At 41.2% G+C, this 22,657-nt stretch overlaps 1 protein-coding gene across 3 annotated transcripts; it reads right to left on the bottom strand.

Moving 5' to 3' along the window:
* On the bottom strand, positions 1-22,466 carry LOC130692880 (uncharacterized). Of its 3 annotated transcripts, none has more exons than XM_057515963.2 (31): positions 21,967-22,466; positions 18,010-18,229; positions 17,760-17,830; positions 16,654-17,544; positions 16,280-16,568; positions 13,940-14,040; positions 12,896-13,096; positions 12,564-12,780; positions 11,050-11,208; positions 10,916-10,977; positions 10,705-10,820; positions 10,386-10,527; positions 10,146-10,262; positions 8,532-8,805; positions 8,179-8,393; positions 7,851-8,099; positions 7,354-7,749; positions 7,061-7,201; positions 6,727-6,948; positions 5,827-6,131; positions 5,405-5,636; positions 4,738-5,027; positions 3,836-4,399; positions 2,841-3,757; positions 2,123-2,723; positions 1,829-2,048; positions 1,565-1,753; positions 1,256-1,497; positions 1,152-1,184; positions 1,001-1,095; positions 1-934 (listed from the first exon to the last, which is right to left on the bottom strand). In XM_057515963.2, the coding sequence occupies exons 1-31, from the start codon at positions 22,463-22,465 to the stop codon at positions 694-696; spliced, it is 8,511 nt and encodes a 2,836-aa protein (XP_057371946.2). In that variant the 5' UTR covers position 22,466; the 3' UTR covers positions 1-693. The 3 variants fall into 3 exon arrangements, with proteins under 3 accessions (XP_057371946.2, XP_059350348.1, XP_059350349.1); XM_059494365.1 differs by having other exon boundaries at positions 1,256-1,494; XM_059494366.1 differs by having other exon boundaries at positions 12,564-12,765.
* Between the last annotated feature and the right edge of the window lie 191 nt (positions 22,467-22,657).

Raw genomic sequence — 22,657 nt, 5'->3', positions numbered from 1 at the left:
ACTGTTTATTAGTTTTTAATTCAAAATGGAATGTTGACTAGACAACAATATTTAATTGAGAAAAGGGTATCAGAAGAGAGAATTGTTAAACCCGTTTGAGGCAGGCCATTGATATACAATATTTCTGCAATAACAAGAACGATGAAAAACAAAAAGTTGAAACAAATATAAAAACAATCAATGAGAATAAGTAAGTAAAAAGCCAAAGGGTTGACACGAATTGATCGACCACCGCTTACTTGTATGGTGATTGTATGAAATGTTACAAAATTCACAGAATCCTTAAAAAAAAAAAGGGAAAGTCCTTTTACGAAAAACAATCAGTTGTCAAGGTTAAGTTAACAACGTATCTATCTTGGTCAATATAGCTAATCGTTAAACAAGAACATTACAAATTTTCTAGCGTGCTCAAAACTTACGAGAAAACCTGTTGTGCATTTTTTGGCGTAGATAATCGAAACAACCAATAAAAGGTAAGCTAGAGAATACCTTTTTGTTACGGATTGTTGCAGATTGGTTTAAAAAAAGGGAACGGTAAATGCGTGAAAAATGACGTCACGGGATTTTACATATCTTTGAACTTGGGTTGAGAGAAAAACAGCTTGGAAAATAGGTATTGTCGACTCAACGTCTTGCGAATTGCATTTTTTAAATCTCACTTTTATGTCGTCCCATTTAAAAACTTCTTGCGGGTTAGTTTGGGGGTGAATCTACCGTGTCTTCGATTTCTCCAAAATTGGCCAACGATTCATTGCTATCGCATGCGTCCGACTCCGTGTAAGACGATTCTGTTGAGCTAATCCCCTTTAGGCATAAAGCGCCTTCCGCTGTTGAACAAGCTCTTCTCGATCCCCTACAATTCCTCAACAAAGGTGGCTGTTCACGTCGTCTGCAGATACTGTCTTGTCTCCTCCTTTCAGGAAACCTAAAAGCGCTGCAAATCAAAGTCATTGCTGAGATAAATTCATCGTAAAAATGAAGCGCATTCAAAAATTCTTACGTGTTTGGGCGCGATCGCGTTGGTAGTCTAAAGGCTCGTAATTCTATCGAGGTACTGCTCGATATTGTTTCGTTTTCTTGTTTCTCCTCACCCACCTAAGAAAACGACCTTAGTTTTTAATGATACTCTTTAGTTTTGTAATTATAATTACCTCGCTATGCAACTCGTCTAATGAAGAAGCAGCCTATCAAAAGATGACTCAGAAAAGATTTAGTAAACGATTAACTTTAAATACAAAAACAATTATTGATGTACCTGTATTGTTAAGATCACATCGCAAAGAGGTGACGAACCCCGTCGCAAATTAATAATTTGCGGTCCTTTCTTATGCGGCAAGCGTTTATTGACCGAACTGAGACTTTCATTTGACGACGAAGTAGCGCAAAAATCGATGTTGCTTTGTGCACGGACTCGGGATTTCCGTTTCGTGCTAACTAGCCGTCCTGCTCCACGGTCAATACACGGGTCCAAGAAAGATCGTTTGGCGACAAGGGCTGCTTTATTCAAAAGTTCACACAGTACTTGAACAATTACGAACATTTTCTATTCTGTGAAGCTAGTTACCTAACGAATCGCGATGATGATCGATCCGGCTGCTCTTGAGACTGCTCTTCCTCTCACGGCGCCGGTCGCATTTGCGAGTATGACGACGATGAATACTGCTCGGCGGTAAGATCGTTTCCGAGCTTGGATAGTCATACAAACCATCAGAATCCGTATGAAGCATATCGATCCTTGACATTCCATAAAATTCTATATTGTCCAATAAGAATTTTCACATTTTTTTTTTACGTCGCAACATCATCGTAGTATTTCATTTTAACATACTGGTAGAGAAACGGCCAAGTCCAGCGCTTCTGACGTCGCTCAAGGGCGACTCGCTTCGCGATGACACCGGACTCACTTTAACTCTTGTTTCATCCGTGCTTCCAAAATTGCCACTGCACGTCCATAAAGATGATGGTTCAGGTAATTGAAGAGATTGCAGCACAATGGGCGGCATCCCTCCCGGCTGAAGGGAAAGAAGCTTTGTGTCCAAACTGTCACCCTGAATGCATCGAACATTAAACAATCGTTATTTTTTATAAATTATTTTCAATTCATGCATCAGGCAATTTATACTTTTAAATTATTTCGTCGCTGTCCGACCAGTTTGGAATCTAGACTTATACTTTTATGAACCTGTATGAGACTGAGAAATTTCGAATCGAGAAGGCTGTCTTGATCGGATTTGTCGGCCGTTTTTCCGCATACGTGGAACACGTCTATCCCTTCGTCGTGCGATTCACAAGCGGGGCTAGGTTCGTCTGCGGCCGGCGCGACAAACAGATTTGCTATTGGATCATCTGCCGTTTCTGAATCTTGTGGATAAATAAGCCGATTGACATTGCTGCGATGCAAACTACGTAGAACAGCTGACGGGGTTTCAGGTGGTGAATCCAGGGGAGGTGAACTAGACTCAAGACTCGGCGACAAAAGAGCCCGATGAAAGAGCCGGCGGTCTCTGCGTCCGCCGTGCGTGCGACTAAAGGTGACCATATCCTCTTCTTCCTTCCAGATGCAAAGTGTTTTCGATGAGCAAGCGGGGCTGATTCCTGGACTGGCCATCGAACTGTATCCTGATGAACTAAGATTGGACTCGGACGTGGCTATATCTGGCCGGCTTTCACCGTAACAGACGAACGGGCTCAAGTAACACATCTTCTGATTGCTGGTTCCTCCTCTGCCTAACCAAAACGATACGCGGTTTTATTGAGAGCGTTCATTATAAGATGCATGCCATCCCACACGATAAGGCCAACAATTCCTACCCATCATTTAGCAACGAAAAGTCCTATACTTGCCTAACATTCCGGCATCCGAATCCGATTCAACTTCCGAGAAGTTCGTTGTGATGGTGATTATCGGTGGAGGATGCGGAAGATCGAGAGAACTCGATTTATCCAGAGTGTCTTTGAAATTACGACGTATGCCAATGGATTTATCGTTAATCGAACGGTCGGTCACCATTGCGTCTACTGGGAGTCGGCGTAAAGGTGGCGAGCCGAGGCTGACATGCTCCCAATCGAGTACGGAGGTACATTGCGATTTTGTGTTTTGGCATTTCTTTGGCAAAGGATCAAAATCTGTGTTTTCCGGAGAAGCCTCTGATACACACAGCAGTGGCACCGTTACCGGTGGTACTGGGGCGATTTCGTTCGTGTCGGTACTCATCTCGAACGCCTCGAAACGGGCGAAATTGGAATTCAAAATATTTAGACGTGGCGGTTTGGTCTTAGCTGGTGAAGGTAAGGGAGAATTAGCCGTGGAGGAAATAGGTGACGGTTGTGCAGAATCCGATTCAACGAGGATCTGGATATTCGAGGGCACCACTATAGAGATGCTCTTTTTTTCCGGGATTTCACGGCTGCTCGTTACTTTCTCAACAATAGATGGCACTGACGTGCCGATACCGTGTTTTTCATTGCAACCATCACGATGCCATCTTTGCTGCAACAGGGACCGTCTTTGATCGATTGCCGCTGAACTTCCGGAGGAGACAGGGGAATCCGAGCTACCACATCTTTCAGCTCTTCTCGTGCTTGGAATGGGCGTGTGTGCAGGGCTTGGTAATGGCGTAGGTACTTCGTGAATGGGCGACAAAAACTGCCCGTAATTCATGGTCGGGATTTCTAAGGTGATGTGCGGTGAAGTAAAATTTGTCGTACCCAACCGGCTGTTTCGATGGCTCATGGCAGAAGCATCGATAACTGCCACCTATACGCCATTTTCAATATAAAATACGGGTTTTTAAAAAATGAGTTAGAAATTAAAACAATGTTTTAACACACTCACCTGAATAGAGGTACTGTCAACAGCATTCGAAGTCGGTGGTATAACTTCTAAACTTCCAGCGGGTGTTCCGGGCGTTGAGAGGGGAGTAGGAAACGAGGACGAAAGTTCATAATCAGACATTTGTGGACTAGATGGAGTCGATGGTGTCCTATGGTTGGCTGCCGAAAAGTTGCGAATGATGTTCAGCAACGACTCTGTGCTCGAAGCCTGTCGACTGCCTGTCACGACATTTCGGCTAGGTAGCCTTAGGTGACGATTGCTCTTGCTAATACCGACCCCGTTTACGGTTTCGTTCGACGGTGTTTGATCTGTCAACGGGAAGTTGTCTTGTATGTCTTGATCATTTGCACTTCCCTGTGTCATCGAATTGCTATTATTGGAACGCCAGAAGTGACGCGAGTTCCAACTGCGTTGCTTGCGTTTGTTATGAGCATTTCTGGGATTCGATGCTGTGCTTTCGTCCACCACTTCTATGTACTTGCTGGGCTCCTCACTGGCGCTGGTATCGTTCTCTGAACTGGTCATATCGTTCTTCACCATTTCCATCATTCGGGCAAATGTTACCTGAAAGTGAAACAGAGGTATGTTAGGAAAATTGCCCTTTTTCGGCCGTCATTCAAAATGCTTATTAATTTAGTAAACAAACATGCATTTTTCTATTGTTCTCAAATTGGTAAACAGTCTGCTCATTTTTTTAAATCCCAAATAAATCAGCACACTTTAGCTGACACTTGAAGTCCTCTCACAGCTGCCGACATGCGTCGTTAACCGAGTAAGGTAATTTAAGTTTGTTTGCAAAATGAACAGGTGCCCCATTAATACGATTCACGTTGATGAGGGATGGTGTCATTAAAGCCTCTTCATGCCCGTATAGTTGAAATAATTAGTAATTCGACGCCAACCTTCTTTTCAGCTTTCAAATCAAGTTGTAGTTGCAACTGAGCTGCTATCGCTGTGTCCATCATACTTGCATCTGTCGTGTGATCGTGAATGGTATTCAAGAAGCTCGAAGGCGATTGCAAGCTTAGCTGTGTCATCATTATCGCCTCTCCTGTGTCTGAGGTGTTGTAGCCAGGATGACTATTGGGAATCTGGGAAGCGATCAATCTCTGTAAAATTTGTTGTCGTTCAATATCACGACGTTGGCTGGCTACATCATTATCCGATCCTCGTTTGCTCGGTGATGGAGAACCTGAAGTCAAGTATCGTCAATTAGTGACTTGTACAAGACTCAAGCTGAAGTAATCAAGTCATTCAAGTATCCTTAATTCACTAGCTGCATCGGCTAATGAAAACATTTTTGTTAATAATATATCAGCAAGAAGATTAGCCTTTCCTATTATTTTAATGATTTGGAGTAATCATGCTGTCAAGCCATTTCAGTCCAAGCAAAACGTGCACAAAGTGGGGCAACTTCCCGACTGAAAAGCGTAAAGCGTTCCAAAAGACTATCTCTATTCCTTCACCAGTTATCGCTTAAGAATAATTCCTTAATAAAACTAAACCAAGAATATGGACTATTATTGGTTTTCCATCGAAGGAACGTGATGAAACGGAATATGAACTTACGTTTCGGCAGGCGAAAAAGATCGTCCAGGCTGAAAGTTCGTCCACTACGCGGTCCTCTACTGCAAGCACTGATTCTCCTCGAATTCCCGCCGTTCGTGCCTCCGTTACCGGTCACACTCGTGTGGCTATTACTGGGACTGATGAGCGACGTGATACTAAGCAATGAAGGCTTTCGAAATCCTGGCCATCCCAAGAAATTACGCTGAGACCCCGTGGCTTCAGTAGCTGGAACCTTTGCAGAGAGAACAACAACATTCAACATTTACGGCAATCGTGTGATCTGCGACATAGCGTTAATCGTTTAAGCCATACTTTAATCGACGATTACGATAAATTACATTTTTTCTACAAGGCATTCAGAGCTGCTAAGATGATGAAACAAGAGGTGACACCAAAGGTTTGAGTACATTTTTAAAACTTACACTGAGACCGGTCTGGGGACTGACTGGTCTGCTGATCGCATTGGCTTCCATGTTTATTTGATGACAGTTATGTCTCCCTCGAGACCAATCCAGCATGGCCGGTTCCACCAATTTTCCTCTCTCTAACTCATCGTTGACGAAACGCTCGAATTTTTCAGCAAAGTGACGTTTGGCGCACCAAACTATCGCTATGATGATGAGCACAATGGCGATAGTCATAAGACCTAACCAAAAAGGTTCTTCCAGCATTCGCTGCGAAAGGGGCTTGTACGGAAGATGCAGCCAGCGGGTCTCACATCGAGGCCCTATAACGAAATATAGAATAAACGAAGATGTTAAGCACGTCAAGAGCTCTTCAAGATTTGTTTTGGTTTTGTTTCTTTGCATTATTTTTTTTTTTATTTTACGAGCTGCTTTCCTACTTCACTCAAGAGAGAAACGCAATGAGGAACTTGTAGAGAAGTACCTGGAATTAAGAAAAAGGGGAAAATGTGCAAAGTGTGTGCATGTCCAATGTCTATCAGGAAAAATGGTACCAAGTGTTCTGCATTGCAGAGAATTTCTTGCAAAAGGTCAGGGGTGCACGTGACGCAATCTCAAGGAGAGGAGCTAGGGAAGAGAGAGGCGACGAAAACGTACGACGTCGTGAAGAAGTGCGCCGGGCAGCATCATTACAAGCACCGTGGAGCATGCAACGTATAGTTGACTGCCGTGTAAGTCATCAATAAACCCATCAAAGAAAAAAAAATGCATTTGTGCAAGCTAGAGCCAAACGAGCTCGCGTGTGTTAAGAACTCAGGTGTAGGAGAGCACGATGCAGCATCGTAACAACAATGGGGTGGACAGCAACGAGAATACTACAACACGAGTTATCAATTTTTTATTTTTTTAAGGAAATACCTTGCCACCAGGGAGCGCATTGGCAGATGAAACCGTCGGCAGAAGGCACGCACTTGCCGCGATCTCCACATGGGTCCAAATCGCACGGGGCTAATCGAGACTCGCACAAATAGCCCGTGAATCCTGGATCGCAGTTGCAGCGCTGCGTTTCGTTGACAGTGACGCAAGTACCGTGATGGCACGAGCTCGGTAGCTGGCACAGAGTCAACGAGCAAAAAATTCCTAATGGTATAGCGAAATTTTAGTCGTTAAAGACACACACGAAAAATTGCGGAAGAACGTTTCCTGCTCAACTGAATTAAAATGTCTTAATATTCCTAATAGTATACAGTACCTCGCCAGTTGTCCTCGCACTGACAATAATATTGATCGTCCACTGCGGTGCAGACACTTTCCCCTTGGCAAGGATGTGGATCGCATGAATTCACTGGAGAATGGTCGGGCAGAGCGGAAACCTTCTCAGCGTAGGTAGAATCTGAAATAATGAGACGCAGTATATCCACGAAATGTTTTAAACACAGACCTCTTTTTGTAAATGAAATCTTTGAGAAAAATGAGCCTGTGGACCGTCACATGTTTCACGGTTAGCATTCTAACCAAATTTCAAATTTCCGCTTAGCTGTATACCTTGCAGGGATTTGACGCGTCCAAGAACGCCCGACCAGTTGATGCCGACGTGCACGTATTCAATCGTTAGCGTATGGAACTTTGTGTCGTAGAAACTTGATTCAAACTCCGTAGTTGAACCTATTGTCTCGTTTGTGTAGCACAACTTGATCTCGGTGTTATTATTGTAGGCATCCCTCAAAACGACCATGGCCGTCACAGTTGGACGGAAAGATGAATCGCACGGTGTCATCCAACTGGGAGCTTGATGACGCAGATAAGAACCGTGGCGAGTCATTAATGTAATTCGCTGACGCAGTTGACTAGGAGGAGGATGTGGATAATTAAACGGAACCAATTCCAGTTCATCTTCGTTCCCAAGGAATAACGTGTCGGCCAATATAGTTGGGATGGGCACTAAAGAGGTTCAACAGACGCATTTCAGTTGAGCTTATTACAGTTTGCACAAGAACATTTTATTAAAGAAAGATCAAATATTTTTGGAAGGGATCGGTTACTGAATCGATACGAGGCGTGGAAACCGCGACCCCTCTTTCCATTACGAGTAATCAGCTGGACTTTGAGTTCATTGCCGTCGGAGATCCACTGTAGAGCGTCCCTCGACAAGTTGTAGGATCCACATAGCTGGATCGAATTCGAGGAACCCCAGTCTAAACGGACGTACTCGTCGCGACAAGAGAACTGTTGGCGTTCGTTGCGAAAATCCATATCAAAGGTATGGAATTTGATCCACACTCTTGCTCCCTCTAACAATTCAAAATTTTAAAAGATTATTTATGTAATAGCTTAAAAGAATGGATAAAAGACTGATGATTTATGTTTTACCTGGAGCTATAATATGTAAAGTACAGTTTAAATTTGGTAATAGGAAAAAAGGATAGTATGGACTGAAAAATTCGCCTTCGGGCTTCTCCATGATCTGTAATGGACAACCAGGTAGCGGCATCGTTGACCAAACGGCATGAAATCCATCTCCGGAGATAGAAAAATCGGAGTGAAATGTTATCCAGATCTCTGACGTTTCCGAGACGTAGTCCAATCTTTTTTTCACAATAAAAACGAAAACAAAAAACTCGGTTGTCTACTTTGTTTTTTAGGACCAAAAGTTCAGTTTTAGCATCGCAGTGTCGTTGTGTTGGTTCTTATTGCTACATGACTGGTATTTTTTTTTTTTTTACCGTTCTAGGTTGCTAGTGTAATGTCCACAAATCTTCTGCATAGGACCATTTTCTTTACTCTGCAGGCCTAGGTAGTCATACAAACAGTTTTCCTGGAATTCGATATCGATTTGTTTGAAGCGCACCACCAGACGTTCAGAAGTGGACGAACTATTAGGTGCTTTGATGTGCAGTCGGAAGTGGTTGCCTTCGCCATACGGTGCCGGGTAGTTGGGCGATTTGACCTCACCTTCCCTCGACTCGACTGAAGAGTTGAATACTATTCCACGGTCATCTAAAACAAAGAGAACAATGGTTACAAAGCGTACCATTACTATCTAAAATGCATTGATCTATAAGTGCACACATAGTTAGATTTATCACCAGTGCTACGGGCAGATCAAAGTTAGCAGAAACAAACAATTATTATTTGCAGGCGTACGTATGAATAAATGGTTGTATGGCTTGTTTGTTTTCGAATAATTCCACCACTTCTATCAAGTGACACTTCCTTCACAACCATCATGCTTTGCTATACAAGCATTATGTTCAACGGAGGAAAAAGCGAACGAGTACATTGGAATTTTCTGTTCCCAGAATGATTTCATCGTGGTTTTCCGAAAAATATTGTCATTTGAAAAACGAGAAAAAGCATCAAGAATCCAGCGATGATACCTCTGCGAAACAGCGTGCGTAGAAAAACATATATAGCAAGGCCTTCACAGGGCGCTTATAAGCAATTGGTTCAACAACCACGTTTATCGTTCTTGTTCATCTTTTCCTTTTTTCATGTGCTTAAATTTATCCCCTTTTGGCATAAGAAAACCAACAAAGGAAGAAGAAGCAAACTCAATTCCTAATTAAAATCATTTCTCTATGAATCCGCATTGTAAAGGGAGCAGGTGAGAATTCACATCCACGTATTACCGTGGAATTATTCTTCGGCGCTTTCGTCAATGCAAGTTTAACTGTCGCGTGGGATAAATTCCCCCCTTTCATTCCTTCATAAACTGAGCATTACAGCATCGTATACTTGCACCAGTGACACACATTTTAAATTTTTGGAAATGAAATAAGCCTGGCCGAAATTCTCGTTCACTTCAAGTGCGCGGGTGCAACGCCACGAGTCCCACGTTAAAACGGTCACCTAAGAATAATGAACTATGAATGCCATGCAAGATATCGTAGAAATTGCAAGTACGGCACAGTAGTTAAGAATTGAAACGTAAACTGCTGCCGTTGTTGCCCAGCTTCGTCGATGTTTGAGACGTTGGCTTTGCGCATGCCTGTAACAGATAGAAACCAACCTTTCCCTACTACCGTTCAATAACTCAACAGCTGAATTATTAACGCTCTGTTTTTGCCCTTTTTCGCCTATTTGCTACGCACCATCCCCAAAACGTCTCTAAAGAATATGGAAAGCATTTTCCGAAATGAGTTTTTTTTTAAATCCCTGGGAATATTTTTCTATTTTTAATGACAAACACTTTTTAGAAAACAAGGAAATGATGCATAAACAGGAAAAGAGCACCTCGAGCTACGAACGATGGAGCACGAAAAAAATCGAACAAAAACTTCCATGCAAAATAAAATTTTACTGCTTATAGCTACTACGTAAAGGAAGAGTTCTGTTACTTTTTACAAGTATCTCGCAGATGTATCCCCCAGGAGAGCCGCACGGTTCCAGATTCACCGTTGCGTTAGTAAGCTGAGGCCAAGCGCGAATTGATGGGCACTTCTGGACGGCCCCAACTAAGAAGTAAAGTGGCCAGTTTAAACATCAGTATTATAGCATTTTTTATTACGAATAATCCATAATGGAAAAATGATCGATCATCGGTTAGCAGTTATATGAAATTTTACTTCTTTTCTTACCCCATAATGGAATACTGAGTTGGAACCGGTTAGATTGGCCAATCCAGTAGAAGGCAGTACTATTCAGTTGCTCATTGGAATTTATCTGATCTAATAAAAATCGTATTTCCTCGCCATTGCTGTCGGATAGCACTAGCCCGGCCTACATTGATTAAACAAGACGTCGTATTGCAATAGGATGATAGAGTCAGACGTGCGCGTCATAATATCATTAGCATTATTCGACACATTTCATGTTCTAAGGTGTTTCGGTCGAATTCCATGAGCACACCATCTCTCTGTAACATAATAATGGAATGGCTGGAAAACGAAAGTTTACCTGCATACTGCGACACATTTCGTTTGCCTCAAACCAGCTAATTTCCGGGTACGGCGCAATCAAATAGCAACGTCCGTGATGAAAAATGGAACCCACTTCGGGGCAATTTAGATCAGCTTTACAGCGCATAAAAAAAATTGAATTTTTTAAATGCAATCCAATCAACTGTAACACTTATGTTAATAACGCAATAATGCCATTTGTACCGTACCTCGTTCTATACTTGCTCTCAGTTGAAAACCGTTGCTATTGTAAGAACTGTCTGACGAAAACCTTTTAAAATGAAATTGAATAAATATTTAAATGAGCAGCCTCAGTTATATAAAAGGTAGACTTTTATAGTACTTGATTCGCGCTTGATTTCCGTTGCTTTTCCACTGCAAAAGTTTTAATCGTGAATTCCAATTCCCGCACCGTCGCCAGGGCGTTGTGCGAGCATCCTTACGTTCACCGAAAATCGATAGTTGGTCCAAATTTTGCAGTTCCAAAACGTCGTAGTTGCAGCTACCAAAAATAGAAAAAAAAAAACGTCAGTGGTCGCATACAGGTATCGACTCCTAACTTCAAGATATTTGATAAAGAACGGATTGCTAACGCTATTCAGCGAAAAGGTTACCCATTGGCTATACTGTACAATAAACGCTTTGAAGCGCACTATGTACTGACAATATTCCGGCAAAATTAGATTCCGATACAGAACCTCTGCCTTTTCTGAAAAGAATGTGACAATCTTGTTCACGACGAAGATGACTATCTTTTGTTTGCGTCATTTCTACCAATGGAAGGTGAAAGATGACGTTATGGCGCTTTTTCTGGTCTAATCTTTTTGTGGTCTAATGGTAGCTGTGACGTTTAGGGTGAAAAGGAAGATGTAAGGTTTTACGGAAGTCTGTCGAAACCTCATGATAGCCTCAATTTCTGCCGAGTGAAACTGGGACGTAGATAGGAAACTTGCTCGTGTTTCACACGTGGAATGATGACAAATAGGAGAAACGGTAGTTTAGAGGTCTTTCGGGAAGGAATAGATTTAGTATGAAAAATAGGGTTCGATGAACTCTGCTTCATTTCAAGAGCAGCGACAAATTCACACCACCATTCTTTTTATGTTTTTGTTATGTAATTGCAATAATTCTGAAACGTTTTTGCTCGCCATTGTTTTCATTTCGTTCACCAGTTTTTTCCTTTTCTGCCCTAGGCTTTTGCAGCTTCAATATTCTCTTGTTATTTATCTGACTATCCAATTCCCATGTCATGGGCCTTCGCTATATTCAACGTTGTTATTTTACCGCATTTCAGACCACATGCAGAATGCTGCTGTAAGCTTCTTTTTGCCCTCTCTGCAGTCAAACAGCCGAGTCGATTTTTCAATCCCCTTCAGTTAGTGTTATCGACCACAGCAACCAACGCAAGACAAAGTTTTATTCCTGTGCAAGTTTTATGCTACTACTATGTTACTGTCAAGAAGAAAGAATATAAGATAGCTCCATTTTTTTTCTCCTCTTTTGTAGTTTAACAAATATAAAAAATACACGATGAGCATTATTGCGTTTTTTAAAATAATGTACCAAATTAATATTAGTACTGTCTAGTGTCTATCTATAATGTAGCGGTCGCCAATAATCCATCGTACACGTCTCGCGAGCGACGTACGGGCGAACGTGTAGAGCACCCAGCAACGCGTCTGTGTTAGACCGGAAAATGGCAAACATTACAGACAATAGACAGCCATTAGACAAAAGAACACCTAATTTGGTTTAGAAAATACCTTTGATTTTATAATGTACATTGTGTTTTGTCACATATTTAGCAAAATGCCAGCGATTCGAGAAGACATAAAGAATATCTGTAACGGCACTTACTCTTCCTCCTCTTCCAAATCAAAAAAGTCGAAATTCAGGACAATTTTGAAACCAGGTGGCGCACTTAAATCCACGATGCAAGTGACGGTATTTGGGTAGGGTCGAGGAAAGAATGGGCTTTGTACAACAGTCGACGTTCGTAACCGATTCAGCTCTTCAGTACGATTACAATTCATGACGTCTTTAAACTCCCCGAATGTAACTGCATTGGAGTCATCTCGAAAACACAAAAAAAAGGTCAGTCATACAAATTGACAGAAATGACAGTAGCTCTCATTTTTAAAACCAGTTCGAGCCAACACACGAAATCAAAATCGAAGAAAATGATCTACCATTGTGTCTAGGTTTCTGGCAGACAAAGGGATTTCCAACAGAACAATCTCGATCATTCCAATAGAAGCCGCTAGCCAGCGATTCGCTTTGTCCTGGCTGTCCAAAGCTTTGACGAATTTCGACGCAATCTTGGTTAGAGATACCATCGTCACTGGGCTGGGCGTTGTATAGTTGATACACAGGCCAACCGGGAAACCATTCTAGTAGCAGCAAGTAGATATAAAAGTTGAAGAAAAAAACCGCTCAACCATAAAATTAACTTAACGTAGTTATTCTACCGAAACATTGAGGCGGAATTCAATTTCGCCAACGAAAGTACGTGTACAGTATATTACATTACACGTCTGGGTAAAATGCAAACTAGTTGAATAATTTTATGCCATGCGTGTTTTCAAGTCACCAATGGAAAGCTTGCGTTGGTATTGGCGCTAGAAGAGCGAAATGGCGAATTTTGTATTGAACAGCGATCGATTTGTTTTGCATGTTAAAGGGGCGCTACGTGATTACCGAAGGTTTGCATAAGCCGATTTGGGTTTCTCGCCGATTGCCGTGCACTTAGTGCCACGGTTTTCGTATCAAAGTTTTAATAGGCCTCCAAGATCAAGGAGAAATGAAATCGTAAAGGCCTTTGAGAGCTTGTGTGAAGTAGCAGTAAACTATGAGCCTGTAATCATTATACCACGCTCTCATTATGCTTGCAGGCGAATAATGCGCGGCGAATTTTATCGTACCAAATTACAAACTTCAGTGACGTATGGCCGACCTTTCATCTTATACGACAACGTTAAACGTACAAGTAGTTCTATCGTGAAAAAGGCTGGATCATGTATAGCGCCATAGAATAACTTCTCTAAGACATCTCTTACGCTGTACGAATTAGGAAAGATGATGGAACTTTTTGGGCATGCGTTCATTGCTATCCTCTGTAAGTATAAGGTCTATAAACTAGTTCTAAATTACACATACTATCTCTACGGAGATTAAGTAAAAAAAAAAAAAGAATAGCCGTTGTAACAAAAACGTGCACGGTATAGGTAACTTACTAGTATAGTTGAATGTTGCACCACTACTCCATTCGAACACCGTTTCTTGTTTTTGGTCGGATCCACCAATCCAGTAACTTTTTTCAGGCTCATAGTCCACACTGTAAAGGAGAGAAGCGTGGAAAGTTAGCTTTTGTTAGATCTCATACCCTCTTCTCATGTGATGACTTCGCAGAAAAGCCTTTTCGCCTTAGATCTCGTTATCACATTCGTTTTTGATGCAATTCAAAGAAGCGGATAAACCGATGTTATGACTCGCGCTTAAAGGACGGTTCAACGGTATAATTTGGATTCGTGCTTAAAACAACTATGTTAAAGAACATGCAGGTGTGGACTTTTTTTCAGTGACGTTGTTTAGTTGCTTTCGCTCGTTGATGTGCTTCCTGTGTTATACGAATTAGAATTGAATCCTATACTAATTGGCGACGGGTCTGAGAACAAAGTATCGGTGCGGCAAAATCTTGTGTAACCACAAACTTAAATCCCAAACGAAACATTCGCGGTTTTTCTCATTATGCGTTCGTACTTTGCGCTCGGGCTGTCTAATTCAGTTGCCCTCTAATCAGATTTCTATTCGTTCAGCTAAAAACTCATGCTTCAAACCCTATACACCTTTTTGTCTTGCCCTATTCGCTCCATCCTTAAGCTTTTATTGATCATAGAGAGCTACACGGCGCCCGCTTAACCAGGATCAGTAAAGGACAAAAAGTTCAGGGTCTCTCTTTGCATAACAAGTGAATAAATGCTATCAAAACCTTTGCACAAATGTGTGTGTCGGGAGTGTGCTTAAAGATGAGAGCCTAAGACTTGTTGCAAAATGCATACGTGAACCGACAGGGTGGCTACAAGCGTACCCAAAATTACAGACACTCAAAGGGTTCTAAGCGTCTCGACGGCATAGATTGGGGCTTGTTCTATGTGCTTTAGTGTTTCACCACTACGGTGAATTTTGTTTCCAAACATATGGAAATGTTAAATATAGAAACAGGACCGCAGAACAAAAATTCAATGAACTCTAAACAAATTCATCGTTATCAGCCAATCAGCAATCATATCCGCAACATAGTTGTTTGTTTGGAATTTTCCTACCAAAACACTGGCATAAGAAACACAGTTATTGGAGATCGTACTGTATGCACTGGGATTAAATATATAAAAAAAAAAAATTGTTTTTAGAGCCTTGAGAGATCCCAGAAAAATAAGGACGAGACAGCCTTCTTTTATGTATCCCACTGTAACCACTTATCGCAACGTGCGTAGTGAACCAATACGATGTTTTATATCATCAGGATACACACAAAAAGAAACACTTGCACAACCAAACGAAAAAAATATGCCATTCTCTTGCAACAGAAAAACATTCCTAATTTGATTTCGTACCAACGTATGGCATCAAAGAGAAATGTTTACGTGAAACTGCGAGAAGTTCCTTTTTTATGTCGGAAGAAATTCGAGTAATTTGCCCGTATTGGTCTAGTGGTGGGCGGATATCGTTATACGGGATAGTGGCTTGTTTATTTTGAAAGAAATATCTTTCATCCAGTATATAGACAGTGATGAATACGGTTTTATGTACCACCTGCCTTCTTTCCCATCTGAGAAATTGATATCCTATCCTGCCTAGTTTCTCATCCCGACGGTATATGTACGTACGTGAGCGCGGAGAATGAGAAATATCGACGCGTAGAGGGCGTAAACATATTTACCTTCCATCGTAAAGCTGTAGGTTGTTCAGTTGGGTAATGTGGTTTCATTACTTGGTCAATAGCAGCTACCGAGCAGTATTGGACGCGCAAGTTTTGAGAAACGAAATTGTTGGTTGTAACTTGTAAGCCTACGCAGGTGTAACAAGGAAAGAAAATTTGCTTTTCTTCTTTTTTTTTAAATTTGAAACAAAGTGGTTGTAACCCATTTAATTGAAGAGCAGCCGGTCGCTGTCGTTTTTACACAGCGACCTGAAAAACGGGTGAGCTATAAACAAAAGCGGCCTTTTCCTTCTATTTTTTGTCCACACGGTCGCAAAGCCGTCGGTATTGATTCGGTTTCACTGCAGACACCATGTACCTTATGCCTTTGAATTCACGAAACCTAAGCGATATCGCCACGCTGTTATTTTTTTTATGTCAACCTAGGAGTGCGTCTAAGTAGGCTATTGCACGTCTTAATGTAGACGTCAAGTCGGGTCACGTTACGGACGAATAGTGGACAAACATACAGAGTTCGGTGGCTATACGTTTGACAACCATACGTTTGGTCGATATCGAGGCCTCGAATGGCTTTTTAGGATACCTCTTTGTCATCATCCCCGCGCTGATGTAGAACTTTTAGCTCGTTACTTACCTTTTTGTAATCAACGTGTCGACCACTTGCTCGATTTCAGAGTTTGTGATCGCAACCAGATGACCGTTGGGAGCCAATTGGCTGCATTTTTCCTCCGCTTCGTGCCACGTTAAAGGCTCCGAGTGCAACCAAACGCAAGTTTGCTCGTCAACTAGCACTCCTTCTCCACATCCATCTGTTAAGCGAGGATCAGCTTCAGTGGTGTAATGGACCCTTAGGCGTAGAGCTGAATGCGTACTCCTCGTCTCGCCGTATGAAGTGTTACTAGATGGCTTTGCCTCTTCTCCACCTTCAAAGAACGTTATTACTAATTACTTTGTATTTGGCTTTCACATGTGTGGAAGAACTAAAAGCGCTCGTCGGATATTGCGTACCTTGATTCATAGGCCGAAGTACCACGGCCTGAAACTTTAAGAAATTGGCCAACGAAGAGAAGGAGGCAGATGGATGGTGGTCGTTTAAACATTGGGCTCGATGACCTGTAACATCTTCGATTTGTACAGCTATTTGGCATTTGCCACTTTGTAAGAGAAGTGAATTGTAGCTCAGCTCTTCATCACCAACGGCGTCCTTCTTTACTAGATCATTCTCATGTGGAATTCTACTGTCATCGTCGTGCAAACGAACTGAGAGTTTTATCTGGTAGCCGTATGGAACGTGGATACGGAAAGTGCATTCTTGAGGATTTGCAACCAAATCCGAATCAGATAATTCGATAGTTTTAGAAGGTTCCGTAAGTAAAACGTTCAGGCAAGGTTCGAGAATGTTAAACTTGAACACAAAGAAACTATTACTAGCACCGTTGCTTCCCCGTATGTGGTGGCGGTTACGTTGATTACTAGTATAGCGAATCAACACCCAAGGTTGGAAAGTTTGCCATGTCCTTAGGCTCTTGGAATAATCCTGGATTTTACCGCAGAAGGTACGGGCAACCTGCCAGCGATGAACTTCAGCTAGGTTTGACCAAGATGGCTGTTGCGAGTTGTGAGCTTGTTTCCCATCAACCATCTGACGTGGACCCCAGCTTGTTGACGTCGCTAATTGCAGTTGGCTGTCTTCGTGGCATTCACGCGAGTGTGGCCGGTGAAGCTTGAGTTTCCGTAGAGTCAGTTCAGCGCTAGACCCACCAGGAACGTTTAGGAGCAACAAGCATTCCCATGTTGGCGAAGACGAGTGGTCCACACCGTAGGTAGTGCTCTCAAACTGAGGCGGAAAATACGAACTCGACACTATGCCACGGCTCGAATGCAATTTCAAGTAACAGCCTGTAAACGAGAATAGAAAGTTGACTTGTAAAGAGAAGAAAGGTTTTAAATTTGCATGGGTTTGCAAAGGCTTTACACTTAATGCGGGGCGATTGCATTATCAGTTTCCAAGAACGGATAGTAATAGAAACGATTAATCAAACATACAGTAGTCTTCTCAAATACAACAACCATTCGGCCACTGATTGAAAGTGAATAAATAACGCTAAGCTTACCTGGGATAACAGTGTGGTTAAGAACAGCCAGGCTGAAGATTTTACGAGTTACTGTCGAATACCCTAAAATTCTATATTACATCAACAAATAAGATCACATTCTTTTAGTCAATGAAACGTATCGATCTAAGCACGCATAAGTAGATCTGGAAAATGTCTATATCTTGCCCCTCATTTTCAAGACAGTGAATTGGAATTCAACTCGTGACGTCCAGATAAATGTAAAACAATTATGCGAAACGAACACTACCGGAATGTTACAGCTGTTTCAACTTTAGGAGTAGATTTGAATATCCAAGAAATGTTGTTGAATACAGAAGTCAGTTGGAGTAATTGAGGAACAGAATTGTCGCTCAAAGGATCACACATTCGCGAAGCCGTAGCTTGAGGACTGGTTTGCGTCAGCTTTCCAACGTTCGCTTGCAATGCATACAAATAGCTACCTTCATATCCATCCAGGGTGATTTGAACTAAAATAGAAAAAAAAAGAAAAAAATAATAAGAGAAGTCATACACCGTACTCCGTAAAAATTCAACAGATTGAAAATTTCAAAGTGGATTTGAGACAAGACATGTACAATAAAAGGAAAACGGTAAGGAACATCGATTCCAACAGCTAAAGTACAAACGAGAAAGGACTGTTTTAGGAAAGCACCTCCTTAAAGCACGAAATATTTTCAACTTGTGCGTCATTACACTATCTTTCCCTAGTGATCGATCGACGGGCGAGCGAGATAAGTAAGAAACCCAGCAATCGTTGAAAATGTTACGTCATGTTTACAATATCGTCAACCTTACACGCCACTAGATTTGTTTTGATTCCTAGAAATGTACACATCAACAACTTTCTAAAGAATCTCACAACAAAGTGCGTGAGTGCTACCAAGTGTTAAAAATAAGTCAACTGTATGTTTCTTCTAATGTTCTTAACGTTTTGGCCAGCGAATCACTATTTTCTTTTAATATATTTAGCATGTTCCATTAAGAAAATTACCAGTTCGCTTCATACTCGAAAGGGCATGTTTACCAAGCTCTCCGTTTTTTAAGGGACAATTTTATTGCAGATAGGTCGAGGGTTCTTTAAAGAGATGCAAGTGGTTTAGCAAGCGGTACAAGTGCACGAGCAAGTGGTTTTACAGCGGTCTCAAATGGAAGAAGAAAGGAATTATTCGAATAATAATAATAATTCTTTAAAGACTAACTGAGCACTTTCGTGTAAAAAATAATTCTTATCAATAAAAAGGTGCTTTTAAATAACATCATATTGCTTGCCCAAAGCATTAAGGCATACAGGAACGCACATCACGTTGGGAATTAGGGGCCAGTTCCCACAAAAATCAATAGAAACAAAACATCACATTAATAAAAGCCGCTTCAGACGTGTATTTTGGCTGTATTGGACGCAGCCAGCGTAATTATTAATCAATAACATCCAATAAAGACCCAGGGAATATGGGTCACTTGACGGTGTTGGGAGGAGAATTCACGGGATACAGTGTTTACTGGGTAACGTTGCTTGAATTATAATCCCATTCACTATCGATAGAATAGGCCATAGCTTGCAAGTGATGCTTCCCTGCTCCATCGTCCTTCAACTGATAGCTATACTTGCATTACGCCAAACACCAAAAGAGTAAAGGCCCCTGTTCATCAAAGATTTACCGAGTTAAGCAATCTATTGATTTCCGATGCCTTAACTGTTTGAGTGCGCTATAGAAAGTAAAAGGTAGCCATGGTTTCCTTTAATGAAAAAAGAAACAGGTAAAGAACAATCGAGATCAAGGATAGTGTTTTCCGTTGAAGGACAAAGCTGTTGCATGCGCAGAAGCGGTTAAGGAAACATTTCAGGTCCGTGTCTTTTACACCAAGAATACAATTTATCTCAACACGTAAATAGCTCAAACACAACTGTAACAGGGCCTCCCTTTCCCCGCTGGTATAAGACTCTTAATATCCACAAGCAACTTGTGTCATCACATAAATTTTACTCTACGTTATACTCAGGAGCAGGCGACTTCCCTTTCAAATTTTTGTTTGTTTTTTTTTGTTTGTTTGTTTTTTCAGAAAAATGTAAGTGTATAGCTAAGCATACAGGATTTATAATGAAAATTGAATGGCAACGACGAAAATCCATTTTGTTTTTGCATTCAACACGTAGCTTTTGAAGTTAAGTACTCAAATTCAAAGTGGTTACACTAAAACCAGTTTGATTCTGTTTGCTAAAAAAAGACTACATAATATACGGAAAAACTTATATCGTATTCGGATAGAACATTCCAGGTTGCTTAAAACAGAGTAGGCTTCCTCGAATTCCAAGTAAAAATTTTTAAGCCCGACAAAAATAAGCCCGACAAAAATAAGCCCGACTTTTTCGCACATTCATTTATTTTTTAAAAATTCAGATAAAGCTACAAGTATCTGTGATTTAGATGCAAAATTGACCGGCGATCACGAAAATTCACTTTATTTTTTCATAAGGCTTATAATTTTTTAGTTACTTATACTTAAACTCAGTGTTATACAGTCTATTAATATTGTATCATTTTCTCTATAACTGTTGCCACTACACTACTCCAATGGCATTTCCACACCTAAAACAAAGGTTACCATACACAGTAGCTGTGCTTATTAAAAACAAATTGACCAACGAATAAGGACCTACTGAGGTCAACTATATATTTCCCTTTGTGGATTAACCCAACGATACCGCAGTTTGAAATTCATTCACTGTAAGTTATTCATAGCGATCTTCGACAAAGGCAAAGCTGGCTGTTTTCTTAGCACGTACTAACATGAAATTGTTAAAAAGTTTGGATCATCAACACCAGTCAGTACTACGTTGCCTGACCTACTCTCTGCTCACAGACATAATTACTGGAAGTTAAAAATTCCAGCTGAACATCACATATCAGACAATTGCCATTGCAACAATCAGTGAGAGATTCAGTTCCTTCTAATTCCCTGGCATGCATTGGTCAATAGCATAATAGACGCTCCGTAAGGGAAGGATGAGAGCTGCGTTATGAATTTTGTTATTGTACAAAATGTATGCTGCGTTAAAAATTGAGTTCGCTAGTTTTCTCCCTTGTTATCCATCTTTTTGGGGCTACTGAACAATTACGCTAAAACATGGCAAATCGATAGATCTCTATCCATCTAAGTGCAACAGGTCCCAGAGGGAAATAAATTGCAAATTTTAATTTTTTACGACAACAGTCGTAATGTCCTATTTTGTTTTCTGAATCGATAAGAATGAATTGGTCGAGCACTCCTGTTGGCGCTTTACGCTGGCGCTATATTATTGATTGCCGAAGTTCTTGAGGTCAATCATTAACTGTGATTGGATAAGCAACAACGAGTCCCACATTTACTCATGGGACGCTACGTCTGGCTATTACATCCAAGCGCTATCGCCTTTTATATTTATTTAGCAAATAGTACTAGGGGAATTCCATTACACAGGTACTTTTCTGCAGCTAAATTCTGAGACGTTTTTTTCTTACATCTTTTGCCATACAAAAGCCATAAAAGACTAACAAGTAAAAGCGTTTCGCAGTGACCCATATGTGCCATGACAATATTCCGACAAGAAGCACAGCTCGAACCGATCTGTTTCGTCCATTTGATACAGCTTGAATTATCTCGACACCGAAGGGGAGACATAACGCACTGACGGTTTGATTGGATAAGAAATGACAAGGCCACATGAACACAAATACATAAATGAAGCTTATTGTTGTTTGTCGCTATATAAAACATAAATTTTGTAGTTAGTTTAAACGTTTGATGAACTGCATATTATTGTGCTACCGAAATTTCATATTTCTGTTTCCATGTTTCATTGCCATTAAACCAGTTTTTGGTTCCGTGACCATATTCACTGTTCAACAATGCCATGTACGCGAGCTATTCTTTATTCAGCTAGTGCCATGGCAACCTGTGTTCGCTTTCATTGAATAATATCGTACTAATGGCAGTTCAACAGGTTCGTACGTACACTTGTATAGGCAGCTATACGTATTACAACTATGAGCTACGTAATGAAAGTATTGAACCAGATATTCCGTTTCTTTATGACCTCTTTCTGTTAGCTGTTCGCATTGCTTCTCTGTGATTCAACCAGTCACGTGAATAAGAACAAAAAATGATTTATTTTTTTTTGCTTCGTAATTTGAAAGGAATTTTTTGCTAAGAAGTTTGGCCTTACCTGTGTAGGGGACATATGGCACCAACCCGAAGGATGGGTCAAATATTTCGTGGAGAATATTGATAGCTGCTGAGTGTGTACCTCCATCCATTTGATTCTGTTCAAACGTAAGGGGCGCATCGAGTAAGTTGCTATGGAGACGACACAAATCATCGAAGACACTACTAGCGGTCGAACGGATTGAAAATTCACTATTGGTTCTCTTTTCGTTTGCTTTTGGCTTGCTAAAAAGTTCTTCGTTCACTTTAGGTCCCTGGTCCAGTAATGACAGGGTCGCGTTTTCCAAGCGAGTCGCAGAAGCAGTTACGGATATCAATACTGCGCTAAGTGCCAGCAAAACAAACCATTCAGCCTGTCGCTGATGAGTAGCTCTCATCGTTGTCCGCATACGGTACATTACTGTTGGCTGCTGGAAACAAAACCCGAACCAAGAACACAAAACGGGACCTGCAGAAAGGTGTCCTGTATCAGAATGGGGACAATGCAGAAGCACACCCATAGCGGACCGACATCGGTGAAATACTGAAGACTTACTCTAGGCTGCATGCTACGACCAACTTTCATCGGATGGGTCGATGGCAGAGTGCATTTATAGATCCATTTTGTAGCGCTGGCTCCGAAATATGGGGCGAACAGGTTAGTATCACTACCGCTGTAACGTAAGATAAAAAAAAGCCGCATACATATATTT

This window comes from Daphnia carinata, chromosome 3 (genome assembly GCF_022539665.2).
Source record: "Daphnia carinata strain CSIRO-1 chromosome 3, CSIRO_AGI_Dcar_HiC_V3, whole genome shotgun sequence".
Classification (NCBI taxonomy): domain Eukaryota; kingdom Metazoa; phylum Arthropoda; class Branchiopoda; order Diplostraca; family Daphniidae; genus Daphnia; species Daphnia carinata.
This window is presented reverse-complemented; position numbering and strand designations above follow the sequence as displayed.